This window comes from Pistacia vera, unplaced genomic scaffold, assembly GCF_008641045.1.
Source record: "Pistacia vera cultivar Batoury unplaced genomic scaffold, PisVer_v2 Contig34, whole genome shotgun sequence".
Classification (NCBI taxonomy): Eukaryota; Viridiplantae; Streptophyta; class Magnoliopsida; order Sapindales; family Anacardiaceae; genus Pistacia; species Pistacia vera.
Genome location: NW_022196157.1, coordinates 424,229 through 440,844, shown reverse-complemented (window position 1 = coordinate 440,844; position 16,616 = coordinate 424,229). Strand labels below are relative to the sequence as shown.

The window sequence follows — 16,616 nt, the reverse complement described above, 5'->3', positions numbered from 1 at the left end:
TGGTAAAACTGATTCCTTGTCGATACTGTTAGTTAACGGCATTTATCGGTAAGTCAAAGTTTTGATACCCTCATATAATTCTTGCAATTGGTTATATATGATGATGATGATGGTGCTGATGTTTCTCTAAATATTTGCATTTGATGTTAACATTTTATTGTTGTGTTTGTGGCCCATTGAAACTTGCTCGTTCGTTTTTACGGTGAATGTGAACAGACCTTGGATAGTCTAGGACCAGTTTGAATGATTGTTAACATTAGAAAGAAGTAATATTAGTTGTTGTGTGAAGAAAAGAAGGAGTGATTGATAATTTTGCTATTGGAAGTGCTTTGAGTTTCCGAAATAGTTTATTGAATTTGGTAAATTCTGCTTGGTAAGGATCAGTGGTGCATTTTTATTATCAATGTATTTTGAATAGTTAAGATCCTTTCTAAATTATGTTGCTCATTATGCAATATGCATGATAGATGATCTCAATCAACAATTTGCACTGATCTAACACTCAAAATTATCCCATGGATCGTTCTCCATTTTGTATATACATATATTCCTCTACTTCTGATTTTTCCAAAAGGGGGTTTTTGAAACATTTTACCAAATACAAATTGAATTTTAATGGGATCTTATTCTTGATATGTTTCTCCTTTGATAGTTGTGGATTAGTAAGTGTATGCCTTCTTTGACATGAATTCCTTCTGTGGTGTGAACTGGTGACTAACAGCATAGTTAGGAAGTTGTTGAAGGACAACCTCAGAACTTCTTGAGTCAGTGGCTCAACTCATTGCTTCGAACACTCTGACAAAACACTCTAAATTTCTGCCGTAAGAGTGAAGGTTGGAAGCCTCATGTTGCTGTTCATGGCCCTCTTGACTACTTGGGGGTTGAGATCCTCAGACAGAAATATCGATGGACCAAACTGCTAAGTACTTGGAATTTCTTGTAACATCTGGCATTCGTCTCGTATTTTCTTGCAGTCTTATTTTTCTTCCCAAACTTCTGAAAACCTCAGCGGGTGATGATCAATGTTAGTTTTGTTATTGTTGAATTGATGTTAACGTTAATTATTACCATTTCGGGTTTATTTGAAATTTGAATGTCAAAGTGATGAAATTTGGATTATTCTTTTATACTTTTCCAGTAGAATAGTGCGAGAATTAAGAGAAAAACAAAATGAACATGTCCGTTACAAAATATTATTTCATTTTATAGAGAATTAAACTGGAAATATGTTCCCATGAAATTCTACATTTGAGTATTCAAAAACACCTGCAGCCGTTGAAGCTACAATTTGCATTAACCAAAACTGAGCAGTTATTTTGCTTTTTTGTTCTATTCATTCTGTCTTTGGACATTTGGTGGCAAAATTCTACAAGATAATTCTGCTATAATGCAGATCTAGGTCTCACAAACTACTAAAACCTTCTAAAAAAAGGCAAAAACAGAGAAATTAGAGTTACGCAGCCACATTTGCTTCATGACGACGGGTTTTGCCTTTGCGGTTCCAAACTGGAGTTGCTCAATAAGTGTATGAGGTACAAGCCGCTTTTCCCTCTTAGTTTCTTGCGGAAATTGTGTACTCTCAACCGGGCTATTTGCTCTCTTCTGGGGTCACTCCCTCACGACCACTGTCAAACGGCATTCGGTCTTACTTTAAGTCCACATTTTCCCTTTGCATGGTATGAAATTCTTTTCTTAAAAAATCCTTCCCAACAAATGCCTCAGCTGTAAAGAATTAGATATACAGATTAGCAGAGTGAAAACAAAATACAAGAAAATTCACTTGCGATTACTTACCAACAAGTAGACGATCAGGATCCAACCCATGATTATGAGTGGCGTTTGCTCGGGCAGAGGGAATAACCTACAGAATACAAATTAATCAAATGAATGCTAAAATTGACATTCCCAATTCTTAGGAAACCAATCATTCTCGTCTTCAAACCTCTGGAAACCCTTATGCACTAAGTTATGAGTTGTCTTCAGTTCACAGGCAGGAATGTAAACAAAATGCACAAGCCGCACAACCATTTTGAAAATGCTTTAATAATGAATTTTAAAAATTACAAATACAGTCCAAATCTTGTTCCAAAGTGCATAACTTTCTTCACCTTAGCTGCTTCCTGATTATAACTTCCCTTTATTATTTATTTTTATTGTTTCCTTTATTTCAAAATGTAGGAACTATTAAGAAGGCTAGATTCAAAAAAAAAGAAAAAAATTGTCAACACACTTTTAATTAACTGAGAAGTTACTCTGTTGACCCCACCCTACTGTATCATTAAAATTTTAAGTCTTCCTACTTGATGAAACCTACAGGAGTCATATGGCTGGATCACCTGATAGACAGTTTTTGCCGCTCGCTTTATGGTCACTTGTAGCTGCAACAATGCATCTTCCACACGCATGCCACGTATGAATTCAGCAACCAAGTTGACCTTTTAGGACTCTGAAAGAGCCGTGAACTAAAGCTAGTCAAATGACGCAGAAAAAGACCAAGAAATATACATGTTTACATAACACAGCAGAATTAAGCCTGAATAGCATAATGTCTGTACTAGAGATCTACCAATGTATATCTTGTGTTTACACAAACCATGTGCAACTCATGTTTTCTGAAGCAGTTTAAATTTGAAGTCTAATACACAACGAAATTTAAGCCTAGAACTACTTGGATGCAAGACAGCAGGAATAAGATCCACACTTACAACAAACAATGAAAATAAATGTTCCTGTAAAATTTTCTATAGTAGTACTGTTTTATGCCCTTTAGAACTGCTTGAACTTTTGAGGGTAACAACCACCTTCTCTCATCAGTTTTTCCACTATCTATTGCAACACAGGAGTCAATGGAGATGAAATAGGTGTTTCATTTGATGAACTCTGCTAGTAACTGCCTGAGGGAAATATCCTATTCGAGTAAAAACAATAATGATGATAGATACAACAAATTATAACAGTAACAACCGAAATAAGATAAAAATAAAATGTCACATTTTGCATCTTGAGCACTGAAGTAAAAACCCCATCATCCGAAAAATTCCTGTGTTTGCTTTATTCTTTTAAAGTTTATACTTTTTATTAAACTAACAAATTTAACCAAACCTATTCCAAAGACCTTTGTATAGCCCCAAGAGACCCAAACCAGCAAACTACATAGTACAAAATTCCCATAGTACGAATGTGAAGGGTTGAACAAATCAAACTCAAATCTTTATATAATGTTCCAGCAGATAAATGTTCATCTTGAAAATTATTTGAAAGGTGTCAGCTTTTGCTTGGTGTATCATCCTCTGCTTCAACTTAAAAAGCGATAATTAGAAAGAGTTTCCAACTGTACATGACCTTAGGCACTACAAAAGGAGTGCTTGTCTACAACAAAGGGGGGTGTGGCCACGCATGCATGAAGAAAAAACATCTGTGAACATCAAGCAAGCTGAACAATTTTTGACAGCAACACTATTCATTAAATTTTCTTAACAACACATGTTTCCCAATTAATTCAGAAAGTAGCCCCTATACGAGAAATCCATGCTAGCCTGCTGTAAAATGTTATCAGATCTACTAAGAATCATGGACAGTTAACAGAAAATTTGCAAACATGTCAGGTCTCAACGTGTGTCATAGCTAAACTGGCACTTTGCTTCTATTTATTATATTTGACACATAGATCAATCAAGCAATTTCTAAAATTGCTTCAATTTCATAAAAGAAACACACAAATGTAAAAGGCATGCAAGTATTACCAATGTGTGCAAATACTGTATAAAGGCCTTGAGAAGTTTGAGAGGTGATTTCCAGAGCCTCTGTGCATGAGGTAACTGACCTGCAAAAGTTCAAGGAGAATGATGACAAGGGATTTTAAATTTGGTATTCCATATTTCCTATCAACTAGCCATTTACTTTACTATAAATTTAACCTTAGATTCTTATTCAGTCAGAGGAAGAGTTCATAATATGCTCCCATAGAAAGAGATTGCAATAGACTAACACAAAGAGGGGAATCCACACGAGACAGACAAGAAAAGTTGGTAGATACATTGAATTATGTGCCACCCTTTTTCCAACTTGATGAAGCGCAAACTGCAAATGTCTCGGCACCCCACCATGACTTTGAAAGCAAATAACAAAGAATATCCACGGGGAAATGTATTAAATAATCTGAAAAATTATAGTAACCAATTACATTGAAAACTCAAGAAACAAAAAACACACAAGACAGCATATTAAAATTTTAACGCTGCAAACCTGCAGGAGACTAAAATTAAATAACAATGTTATGCAAGCAGCTTTGAACGAATATACCAAAACAAAAATACAATATAATTATATAACATCCCCTCAAAATTGTACACTTATTATCAAAAATTCCTCCAACAATAGCAAAAGAAACGGAAATTGTCATAAATTTCTCGAACTTTTATGGGTTATTTGTATCAATAAAATGCACCACCCATTTTCTAAGTGCACAATCTTATTTAGTTAAAAATTTAGATTTTTACTCCACATCTCTAGTACTTTGGATACAAAACAATTAAACAATAGTACTTGAACAAAAAATATTAAAAAAAAAATTGTAGAGATAATTAAAACAGACATTTTTATTTTCAATACGAGTATACTAGTAAAAAAACAAAGTGTAAAACAGTGTTTCTAGTACAAATAGCTTCTCCTTCTTGAAATAACCTAAAACAAAATTCAAAAAAAAAATTCACGCGGTGGAAGAGAACTTTGAACAACATCGCATTTACAACAATACAACATTGTATAAGCAATAAAAATAAATAAATAAATAAACTAAACTAAAGCGAATTCAATGAATTGAAGAAACCTGAGCAGAGACAAATGGAAGAGCAAAGTGAAGTATTTTACCGTTAGAGAGGTGACGGAGGCGACGGAGTCGACTGTGACTGAGAAGTAGAGAGCAGAGTGTGCGCGATGTTGAACGAAAGAGAAGGAGGAAAAAATGAGGGGTATTGAGATCATGGGCCTGGATTTTTAAACTTGGGCTTCGATTTGGGTTTACAGGCCCAAACCAAGTAGGGTTTGTGGCTTTATGCTTTAAATATAATTTTTTTAAATAAAAAACATGAATTAAAAATATTTAAGGAATAGTTTGCGAATATAATTTTGAAGGGTATAGGGTAAAATCAAATTGAGGAAAAAATTATTTTGTTGTGTTTATAACTTTGAAAAAGTTTTTGGACCTTATTTCAAATATTAAAAATATTGAGAATAATAAAAATAAATTTTGATAATTTTTAGAAGTTATTTTGAATCAAAAAAAATATTCCCTAAATAATTTTCCTTCCAATTCATTTTCTTTTGAAGCATCTTGTTCGATTTAGCCTATCGATTATAAGAAGCTTAATGAAGAGGCCCGACTCTAAGAGATGATCATGGGCTACAACTTTCTTAAAGGCCCAAATTCAGTACAAAGCCCACTTTTGAAGAGAGCCTTACACATCTCCGACAAAACCACAACTTCTTCTGTTGAACTTATCATGTCGATTGTCAAATTTGTTACCGATATAATTTTGAAGTTTTGAATATGTTAAAATTTTAGAAATTTTGGACATTGGGTTTTTCAGCGCACGTTAAGGTCACTACAAAATAAAGGTTGATTTTCAATGCATTTATTTTTATTTTAAAAAAAAGCTTGTCGCAATGCATTAATATTATCAAATTTCTTTGTTTTTCAATGGTTTTACCTGCCTAGAAGTAAGGTGGGCAGGTCCAGGTACCCGCTCAACAAAGGAAACGAATCTGGCTGTTCCTTGAATTGGAACCGAATCGAACCTGAAACATGGTTTAATTTCGGGTACCGTGTTAATTTAATTACCCTCTATATTTATAAAAATGACAAATAAACCCTCTAAAAGTTACTATACATGGCAATAGTTACAAAAATTATAATTTAGTCCTGATTCCTACCCACCGATCGGTTTGGTTTTCGATTCCTACAGGTGGAACCAAAATAGAACTAACTGATTCCTGATTTCTAGAATCGAACGTACCTTGTGAGGGTCAGTTCGAGTAGGAACCGAACGAAATCCGTACTTGCTGGTTTCGGTTTCGGGTTTCTTTTTCACATCCCTACCTAGAAGCACAAGTAAGATAACCCTCAAAAATTTAATGTTCGAGTTTGGGATTTTACATTTTAGGAATTTTTTATGAATGTAATTATTATAACAGCGTATAAGTGACAGTTTCAGAAAAGTATGGGCTAACATTAAATTTTATATTTACACTTATGTGGGTGGGCATTAGGCCCACATTCTGAAGATTTGGAAATTACTTTAGGAAAGATGTGGATGGCTGCCCACTTTTTGTCATCAACATGTTCAGGGCCCCGTTTGTAATTTAACACTGCTGCCAACCAAAATAATAAATATTAATTTATTTGTTTTCAAACCGAAAAACAAACATTTCAATTTATTAAAAGTTATAATAAAACAGAGACAGTATTAGACTAACAAAATTATCAGTTGAGATAATTATAATACTTAAAAGTTTTTGATTTTTTCTATTATATACTTATAAAGTTTTGTTATTTTTATCTATTTAAATAATTAATATTAATGTCTAATTTAAAGTCTCCTTAAAATTATTAATGCATATTAATTAACCAATTATATTACCAGATTTAATTTTATTAGAATAATCATATGATTAATTAGTTGGTAACCAAACAAATCAACTAATTAATTTACTACTAATCAATAATTCAAACTAATTATCGTTCAACTTCATTAGAGAGCAAATAATACCAAACTCTTCACGGGTGTGTGCTTTTTATTTATGAGAATATTTTAAAATAATTGATTTAGATGATCCTATTTTAAAGAAATGAAAATACATTCTATATATTTGCCTGAAAACCTTTTTGAAAATAAGAAATCGTATATGCGTTTGTTATATTTATTTGAAAACATATTTTAAAAAAAATAAACTTTCAATTAAAACCAAATAAAAATAATTTATCAAAAAAAAAATTATTTTAAAAACATAACTTATTTAGTTAAAACACCCATTGGTGAATAGTGATCAACTAAAATCTTGAGTGTATACTTAAGAGGTCATGAATTCGATTAACCTAAGTTGCTAATAAAGGTAATTAATAGAGAATTTCACGGTTGTAATTTAAATTCAATGGATTAATTAAATGCGTTCAAACTGGCTTGAACATCCCCGATACATAAAAACAAAAACAAAAAGACATAGTAATTTGTCTCAATATTATTACATTTAAATAATGTTAACTTCGAGGTTTTAATGGTCTTAACTAATTTTTTAATTAAATAATAAAAACAACATAAAATTTGCAGTCTCAAGTATTGAAAACCTATGTAATGAAACAAATTTTTTTTATTTTTTTCACATATTACCAAACTTATATATATACCAAAAAAAAATATCATTTAAATATTAAAAGTATTGGTAAGACTTTGCAGTTTGCATACCTATAAAATTATTGTGAATTCGATCTTAGATGAAAGTGGTGAGTTTTTTTACTAGATTAAATAATAATAATATAATAATAGAGTTTTATTTCAAAGGAAAGATATATGGGGAAATGATAACAATAATGTAAATATTTGACATAGAAAAGTTTTAGAAAAGCCCAAAAAGAGTTTATGGGAGAGCTAGAAGTCATAAAATAGTTTTTTTTTTTTTTTTTATAATTGTATAAACATTTTTAAATGCAACCAAAAAAATTTAAAAACTTCGAAGTGCTATAGATAAAAAAAAAAAAATTGGCCAGTGAAAAGTCAACCAAACATGCTCTAAATTAAAGAGTTAGAAGAAAATGTAGTTTAAATAAATAAATGCGCCATTAAATGAGAATTTAAGTTTCTAAAAGAAGAGAGAATGATCAAAATGAGCGTGTTTCACGTTCCGTGAGTGGGAACGTGAGCAAGAATGTAGCATCGCATAAATACGGCTTAAAGACAACGCGACATAACCAAAGCTCTACGCAACCAACAAGCAATGTAACATTAATAGTCGCCATGTCATGTCCCAAAAGGCAAAAGTTTCCTCTTTTCCTTTCTCTTTTCTCCGCACTCAATCTAATTTAACCCTGTCTCCCACCCCCACTTATTAACTTGCCTTCAATACTAGGGATTGTAAGGTTAGAAAGTGTTAACATAGTAGTACTATATCAAAACCGTTACCCTAGGATTTCAAAGAATTTTTTACTGTTGATAATGTAATTGAGCTGGCATCTTAGTTATATATATTATTAAAGTCAATATTTTTTACTATGTTAAGATGTGAGCAACATATTTTCGTTCGATAATGTTGTTAGATCGAAATTTTGTTATTTACATTTTATGATTACAAAAATTTGTTATATAGCATAATTTTTTTTTTACTATTATAACTAAATATCATCAAGAAATGTTACTAGATTATTATGGTTTTCAATTAACTTGTTTCATCAACTTTGTGGTATCAATAAAAAGCAAAGGATTTTTTTTTTTTCACTCAAAAATAGTTTAATGACACTTTCTAACCCACAACTTTAAAAATCATTTTAATACCTAAATTTATATTCTGTTTTCTGATCTGACATCATTGCGATCCCACATCACAAACTATTCTCTTCCTTGATCACCATTCACCAAAACTCCTCAAACTCTATTTTCTTCGACTCCACTAAACGCCAAGAACGAGCAATTAGGGTTTGTATAGGTCCCTCCTAAGTCAAATTTCGATGAATTTCAATCACCAAAATCTAATTTTTCACTACCAAAAGACCATCACCCTCCCTGTTCAAAAGTTTAACAGTCTATATCATTTTACTCTCTATTCACGGTTGGAATTAAATTTAGTATAAAATAGTACTTTAAAAGTTGTAGGTAAAAAAATTCATTAAATCATTATTTAGGTGGAAAAAAGTAGCTTACTCATCAATAAATTCAATTAAGTTGTTTCTATCAACTTAATTGAATCAATAAATGCTTATTGTCATAAAATGGTTGCATTTGTTTAATTATTTCACCAATATCCTATCATTATTCCAAATATAAATGTTTATTTTCAAAATCATATTCTAAATTAAGAAGCTATTTTAAACCCCTTAAGTTTGTTAATTGACGAAACACCCCCAATAATTTTTTTTTTTATAAATAAACAAAAACACCCCCAATAATTTTTTTTTTATAAATAAACAAAAACACCCCCACCCACCCATAGTTGCCAGATTCTGGCAATCACCGTTGATAGTAGTCGGAATATGTCACAACAGCGCACTACCAACTGGAACTAGCCAATAATATGCCGATTTGACATTTTTCGGCCAGATCCACGATGGATCTGGCAAAAAAATGCTAGATTTGGCAGTCAACGGCCATCGTTGACATCAACAATGGCTAAGAGTTGGTCATCGTTGACGTCAACAATGGCTAAGAGTTGGCCATCGTTGACTGTCAATGACAGTCAGATCTGGCCAGATCGACGAACTATTGGCCAAATCTAATCGGTCGTGTGCCATTATGCTAGATTCCAGCAGTGATGGTCGAAATCTAGCCACAGTGGGTAGGTGGGGTTGTTTTTGTCATTTTATGAAAAATTTAAATTCTACCTATAATAATAACTCTACTTCCCAATAATATTTAAAAAATACTATTCAAGATAATAAAACAAACACACCTGTTTTTCTAGACATCAACCCTTGGAGTCAAACTCACCTGGAAATTGGAATGAGGTGTTATTTTCTCATTTTTTTAATGTTTTAATAGAATATTACATTACCTTTAAACACTTTTAATCACGATAAAAATGTTTTGATAACATTAGGGATCCAGTATTGTAATAATGTCTTAATTATTGGACCAGATCTTAGGCTTTGGATTACAAATCCTAACATATAGGAAAGTCTCCCATTTTATAATATAATATTCCACAGAAAAAAAAAGAAAAAGAAAAAGGGATACTTAATACAGTTAAAGTTACCGGCAACCATTCCATGGTTTTATTAAATAAACAAAATAAATAAATAAAAGTTTTTTATTGGTTAAGTTAAATAACTCTTTTTTGGTGATTCTGATTCTGTTTTATGTCTGGAATTGGTTAAGTCCAAGAAGAGAGTTCATGTTCACGTTCATTTCTGGTTGTGATTTTCACTAAATTATATCGAGATCTGCATATAGGTTGCAACAATTTCTGATTTTTTATTCTGGGTTGGCTTCAGAATTCCATAACTCCAGCTGGGTTTGTCTTACCAAGAGCTTCTGGTGAGTTGATTTTTCATAAACTTTTTCATTTTCGTTCTGGGTTTTTAATTTTGATTGCGTTTTTTTTTTTTTTTATGTTATTTTATGCTGGGAAAGTTGAATGAGAAATTTTATGGTATTTGAACTTATGAAGTTTGAAAATTTAATGCTTTTTATGTAGCTGAATTTGACTATTTATTCATGCATAGAATCTTAAAGATCGTACTAAACTATTAAACTTGTCTCAATCAGGAGAAACGGATTTTGATGATAATTTTTCCATTCACTTGCTGCTTTGCTATTTCTGGTAAATTTGCAGGTATTTATTGCTGAAGACAAATGAGTTCATAATTTTTTTTTTTTTTTTGGTATTTTTAATGTTAAGAGAAATAGTATATAGGGTTGACTTTATGTTTCTTAGAGAATCTGAACGTTGTTATGTGATTGAAACTTTAGGGGGGATTGGAGCAAAATGAATATGCGGTATACAATGTGAAGTCTTTGTGATTTTCTTGGCGATACTAAGATGGGAAAGGAGGGAAAAATTTCTCAGTATAGAGAGAGGCTTGACAGGACATTGGCATCTCCTGAATTGACGAATGAGGAGACCCTTAGAAATCTAGTGAAAAATCAGCTAAATTCTTCCGGTGATGGATTTGGAGGTTAGTATCTATTCAAACTTTGTGTGAATCCTTGTAAGTATAGTTGATGTAAGGTATTGGTGAACTGTTTTGTAATCTGAGCGAATAATAGTTTGTAATTCATAACTTTGGGTTGGGCAGAATGTAGTGAAAGTGTAGTACAGAGGAAGACGGTGGAAGTTTCCAAGTTTCTTGACATGTTGAGGAGTGCTTCTGTAGATGATGATGGGGTTTCAAAAGCTAGCGAGGGATCACATCGTGAATGGAAAGTAAGCTCACTCAGCTGGAATGCTGGAAAATTTACCTTTTTTATATCCTTAAAATTCTTTTTTATCTTGAAAGAGAGAAATCATGGCAGATGAGCAATATCATCACCTTGTTGATTGTGTTCAATTGTTCTGTTGGACATCATGTGTCAGAGGACCATTGTACTTTATTTTCCTTTTTTGAGGTTTTTAAATTCTTGTGTGTTTTCTCTTTGATCATGATTATTGGTAGTTAAATCAACTGACAAATATTTTCCAAAATGGCTTCTATATATATTGACATAGTTGATGCCTGCGGTTTCTGACAGTTAAAACAGGATAATGAAGAGTTCCGTGTTATGTATCGTGAAGGACCTGAGGGCACTCCTCTTCATTCATTACTTGTTGAAGGCTATGTAGAGGGGCCCGTAGATGCTTGTGAGTTTCACTGAAATACTTAAGAGAATTTCAAGCTTCATCATAGAATACTACAATGATGAGAAAAAAACCGCACAAATCACTTTTTTATTCATTATTGGTAGTTTTTATTTAACTTCTGTACCTCAATGCAGGTTTATGTGTCTCTTGGGAGTCAACCCTCTACAGGAAATGGTGAGACTTGTTTCCATCATTGTTGATATTTTCCCTTTTCATAATATCTTTTTTATGTATAGGGAATACTGAGTATTAGTTGATGTAGTATGTGAATAATACTGACACTTTTCTTTTCCAAGAAAAATATAGTTAAAACATCTATACTTGTTTAAAATTTTGTATTCTTTTTCTTCCTCCCTGATTTCAAAAAACTTGTGCTTATGGTTCATTTATTGTTTGTCAGGCTCATCTATGAGCACAATCGACCTTTTTTCTTCCAAGACTTTTCTTATTGGCATAACCAAGAGTTCCAGGTGTATCATCTTATGATACTAATATTTCTTTATGGTGTTATCAATTTTCTGGACTTCAGAAAGTATGAATCTGTTAACTCTGGAATTGTTTTGCTGAATTTCACCATTATCTTTGTCTTGAGTGAGCTAGTCTAGTATTTGTCGTGCATGTGCTTGATATTCAGCCATGCGCTGTGATGTGAACTTATTTCTATTCCGAGTCCTCCCAGTCCTCCTCTGTGAAAAGTTTGTTGGCTATGGAAAATGATGTCAAAATGAAAAGTTGTTTCTTTTGATATTTGTCTTATTCTTCTCACACGTCTTCTGTGGAGGAATATATCTACTCTTGCATCCAAAATTAGAACAATGTTAGCTTAAAGGGCTTATCAGTTTTGCCTATACTTGCAACCAAGAAAGGTTAAGAGCTAATAAGATTTATATAGTTGAAATTAAGATGGTTTCTGTGAGAACCTTTGATGTGGATTGTAATTGGAATATAATTTTCTCTTCTCTAATTCCTTACTTTCTACCAGGTGGCCTCAGTATAATTTTCCGACGTTCAAAATCACTGCTTTACAATGTTTGCAAAAGGTCCGGATTTGTGAGCAGATATCTTTAGTGAGGTTTGTCCATCATAAAAACGCAGCAGTTGTTTGAAATTTTCTTACTTGATTCCTTTAATTTCCCTTAATTCTGTAACTTAAAGATGCTGATTTTTCCTTATGTTTTCGGAAGAAAGAATGAAGGTTACTTGGCCGCTGTCTGCCAGAGAGGCTATTGTGCACTATTTTATGTTTGAGTATTTTCAAGATGATCTCATTGTTCTTCTATTTAACACGGTATGCATTTAAATGTTGGAATTTATTTTCATCAGATTCTCTATATTTTTTCTACCTGTGTCCAGAAACCCGAGTACTTTCGGACTGATGGCTAAACAAAAGAATTTTGTTATCATTTTACTTTCAGATTGATGATGTGAAGAGCATTGATAAAAATACTCATGGGTTCACTAATGATGGAATTCCTGAAGCAAAAGATGTGGTAAGGATTGAGGTGGTGGGAGGCGTTGCTATACAAAAGGTGACCCAGGAAAGAAGCTACTTTAGGTGAGTTCGTCTTTAATTGGTAATATAAATTGGCTATACTACCTCTGTGGCCGCCTATGAGAATGGGTTGAGCTGCGTCATTTTTTTTCCGATGGAGAAAAATACCAAAGGACATAGTTAAGGCCACATAAAACCAAACTTTGCGTTGCTTGATAATCTATATGGAGCAGAAGACAAAAACTAATCATTGAAGTTTCCATGAATAATGAGATAAAATGAAGGTGAATCATGTAGTTTCTTTGTGCTTAAAATGAAACAAAATCATAGTTAAGCTGGTAGATTGCTTGTAATTGCTAATAGGAAAGGCACCAAAGGAGAAAAAGAAAAATAACTGTTACCGCGCAACAATGTTCTGTTTTTGGTGCTCTTTTGTCACAAAATTTTGAATTCTGCCAATTTTTGTAGGACAATAGCACGTATGGATGTGAAGGTTGACTTTGTCCCTCCTTCCCTCATAAATTTTATTTCAAGGCAGCTCATCGGAAGTGGTTTCAGGCTCTATCAAAAGGTAATTCAATTTCTTCAGCAATGTTTTATCCTTGAGCACGTGGTCATCTTGTTTGCTATGTGTCATGCTACTGTATGTTACCAGCTAATTCAGCTTTTTAACTTTATTTCAGGCAGTGGCTTCTGCATTTAGTGATAGTGAAGAGTACAGCAAGGCCTTGAAGGAGCCACTTTATGCCCGAATACGTGAAGTTCTTTATTCCAGGAAGGAGTCCAAGGAAACTTGGAAAACTGAAGAGCCAAAGAATGATACATCTATTCTGCCTGAAGAAAATCTGATAGAAGACATGCAAGATGGCCCAAGTGATGCTGAACAGAATGTTATTAGCATTAACCATGCCTGTGAATCTTCGCCAAACAATGCATTAGTTACAGATAAAAAGCTTGTTGTTGAGATTGATGAGTCTCTGAGAGAAAAGGAGCTCAGGCATGATTCCTGTATTATGCCGGAAGAACATCTTATTGGAGGTATGCAGGATGGCCTGAGTGATGTTGAACAGAATGCTCATAACGTGAACCATGCCAGTGAATCTTTGCCCAATGATGCACAAGTTACAGAGAGAAAAGCTGTCAATGAGATAGAGGAAGAAGAAAGCGAGGAAAGCACGTACTTAGAGGAGAGTGACAAAGATATGGATCAATCCTTTGCCGATAAGATCCCAGAAAATTGTCATGTGAATGTCAAAACAAATGTTTCTATCAGTCCTCGTGTGCAACAAGCTCTACAAACATTAGAGAAGGCCATACATATTGTTCGTGAACATGGGTTTAATGGCCAAAGCAGTCCATCCCTTCTTCTTACCAATAAAAAGCCTCCTAACACGGAAAAGGGTGACAATAAAGACACAAATTCTTCAGAAGATGAAGTCTGTACAAAAGTTGAGGTATCCAAAAAAGAAACAGTAGAGAAAACTGGTAATGAATCGAGAAATAGCTCTGGAATTCAAGATGACAGGTACATTTCAGTATCAGTTTCCCTGGTTAGACATAAGCGAATGTATAACAATGAACTAACACTGGTTTGATCATTCTTTGCAGGCAAGCCGGATCAAATTCTTACTTAAGGGAAGTGAACCATAATAGGATAGCGCCAGCATCACCAGAAGATGATCTTCCAAATCTGGGTGAGACCAACCAGGTTTCTTTGAGTTCCTCCCAGAATGGGACTATGGTAACAACACCTGTTTCAGACCAAACCATGCATGCTAATAATAAGCAACCAAACACAGAAGCAAATGTCATCCATGAAAACTATATCAATGAAAAGAAGAAATTAAGCCGGCGAAAAAAGCATTGGATCTGTTGCTTCTTCCCCTTGAATTCTGCTTAATTTATGACTTAGAAGAAGAAGCTTTTCAGCATCAATAAATGACTGCAGATACCTGAGAATGAATCTGTAACATGTTACACAAAATCTTGCTTTCAGACTACACTTTGTTTTATACATTTCTCTGAAGCCTTTTTGTCACCCCATTCGGGGATGTGTTTGTATTTATATTTATATTTATATTTATATTTTTTTTTCTTAGTAGAATAAATTTGTACTTCAGGAAATGATTTTATATGAAAATTGTTACAATTTTTCTTCAAAATTGAGCAATTAACTCTACTCTGCCATGATGGTTATGATACTTTCTAAAATCAGTAAATGTTATTGAAATTATTTTATTTTATTTTTGATAAAATTTAATATTATACTAGTAATGTGTAACTTTACAATAATCGCATTTTACACCTTATTAGTATCTTATTCGTTAAGAATTAATAATAATAAATCTAAACTTTTAATCATATATCCTATTTTGTCCGACTCTTTTAAGTCTAAAGTAACAAAAAAGAAAAAAAAAAAAAAAAAAAAAAAGAAAAGATTTTAATAGAGAGTTTGAATTTAAAACTAACTCATTTTTTTTTTTTTTTTAGATGATTGGGTGTGCGGGTCAGTTTAGACGTATCTCAACTAATTCCTATTCCCCAGGATCTTAGAATTATCGGTCAGGTAAAAACCCCAATGGCTATCCCTATAGCAATAGATGGGACTTGATTCAGAACCTCTTGAATAATACATCCAAGAGTTTCTATCAAACCATTTGATCACCCAGAGGTAGTTAACTAATCCAAATTTTTAAAGGCATGCTCAGTATAGAATTTAAATAAAGCTTTTTATTTAAAAACAATAAAGGAATAATTTTTTTAATGAAAAAGTGCTCAGTTGAAATAAAATTGAAAATGTTTCAAAAATAATTTTTAAAATAAAATCCTAAACAATAGTGTGTAAAATCAGAAAAACCAAAAAAATAAATATTTTTTCTTAATTCTTAATTTTTTCTATTAAAAAAAGTTTTTAATTATTACTAGAGTTTAATGAATTTTTTCTCCGAGATTTTACTTAATACTAATTTTTCCCTTCTCGTATCTAAAATAACAATTTACCATGCTCATCCATCAATATTTTGATAACGATGTTTAAGTACGGATCAATGATCAATAATAATATGCGTTCGTAATATGACAAAAACCCGACAATAAGGTTTAAATTTAATATATCGGAATAATAAATAAATGGTAATACAGTAAAACTTTTCTATGATCATATATGTGTGATCAAATTAATTTATTATCATAAAAAAATTATAATTTAATAGAGATATAGTTAAGAAAATTACTGTTTTCATTTATTATTTTATAATTCACGTTTTAGTAGTATGTATAAGGATTTCAATAATTATTTTAGTAGTCTTTGTTATAATTAGATAAGAAGAGAAATAAAATAGTCTTGAGAATAATAGTATCTAAATATAAAAAGTTTCGTATCAAGAAACTCTAAACATGCTTGAAAAGATAGAAATATTTTAGTTTCAACAAGAAGGTATCTATGCTAACGAGTTAATATGCACCCGTAAATTAAAAGATGCGATAACAACTCTAAAGCATAAATTATTATCCCAAATAACTTTAGATAAATATTTTATTTTATCATAAATCTTTAATGTTGTAACATAGTATATATTTTTTG

The 16,616-nt window shown here is 32.2% G+C and overlaps 1 protein-coding gene and 1 pseudogene across 3 annotated transcripts; one reads left to right on the top strand and one right to left on the bottom strand.

Moving 5' to 3' along the window:
• Positions 1-1,422: 1,422 nt before the first annotated feature.
• Positions 1,423-2,434, bottom strand: LOC116138260 (annotated as a pseudogene).
• Positions 2,435-10,009: 7,575 nt separating this feature from the next.
• On the top strand, positions 10,010-15,138 carry LOC116138280. 3 transcript variants are annotated; one of them, XM_031423989.1, is made up of 12 exons: positions 10,013-10,238; positions 10,470-10,536; positions 10,674-10,879; positions 11,000-11,127; positions 11,433-11,541; positions 11,676-11,715; positions 12,524-12,613; positions 12,730-12,829; positions 12,957-13,096; positions 13,502-13,604; positions 13,717-14,558; positions 14,642-15,138. In XM_031423989.1, the coding sequence occupies exons 3-12, from the start codon at positions 10,744-10,746 to the stop codon at positions 14,931-14,933; spliced, it is 1,980 nt and encodes a 659-aa protein (XP_031279849.1). In that variant the 5' UTR covers positions 10,013-10,238; positions 10,470-10,536; positions 10,674-10,743; the 3' UTR covers positions 14,934-15,138. The 3 variants fall into 3 exon arrangements, with proteins under 3 accessions (XP_031279850.1, XP_031279849.1, XP_031279848.1); XM_031423990.1 differs by lacking the exon at positions 10,470-10,536 and having other exon boundaries at positions 10,010-10,238; positions 13,717-14,518; positions 14,642-14,817; XM_031423988.1 differs by lacking the exon at positions 10,470-10,536.
• Positions 15,139-16,616: the final 1,478 nt, after the last annotated feature.

What these genes read in the sequence shown, in the direction of transcription:
- LOC116138280 (XM_031423988.1), top strand. Translation starts at nt 10,744, where the DNA reads ATGGGAAAGGAGGGAAAAATTTCTCAGTATAGAGAGAGGCTTGACAGG. An exon ending in GATCACATCGTGAATGGAAA is followed by an intron (nt 11,128 to 11,432) that starts GTAAGCTCACTC and finishes GGTTTCTGACAG; the next exon opens with TTAAAACAGGATAATGAAGA. An exon ending in TTGTTCTTCTATTTAACACG is followed by an intron (nt 12,830 to 12,956) that starts GTATGCATTTAA and finishes TTTTACTTTCAG; the next exon opens with ATTGATGATGTGAAGAGCAT.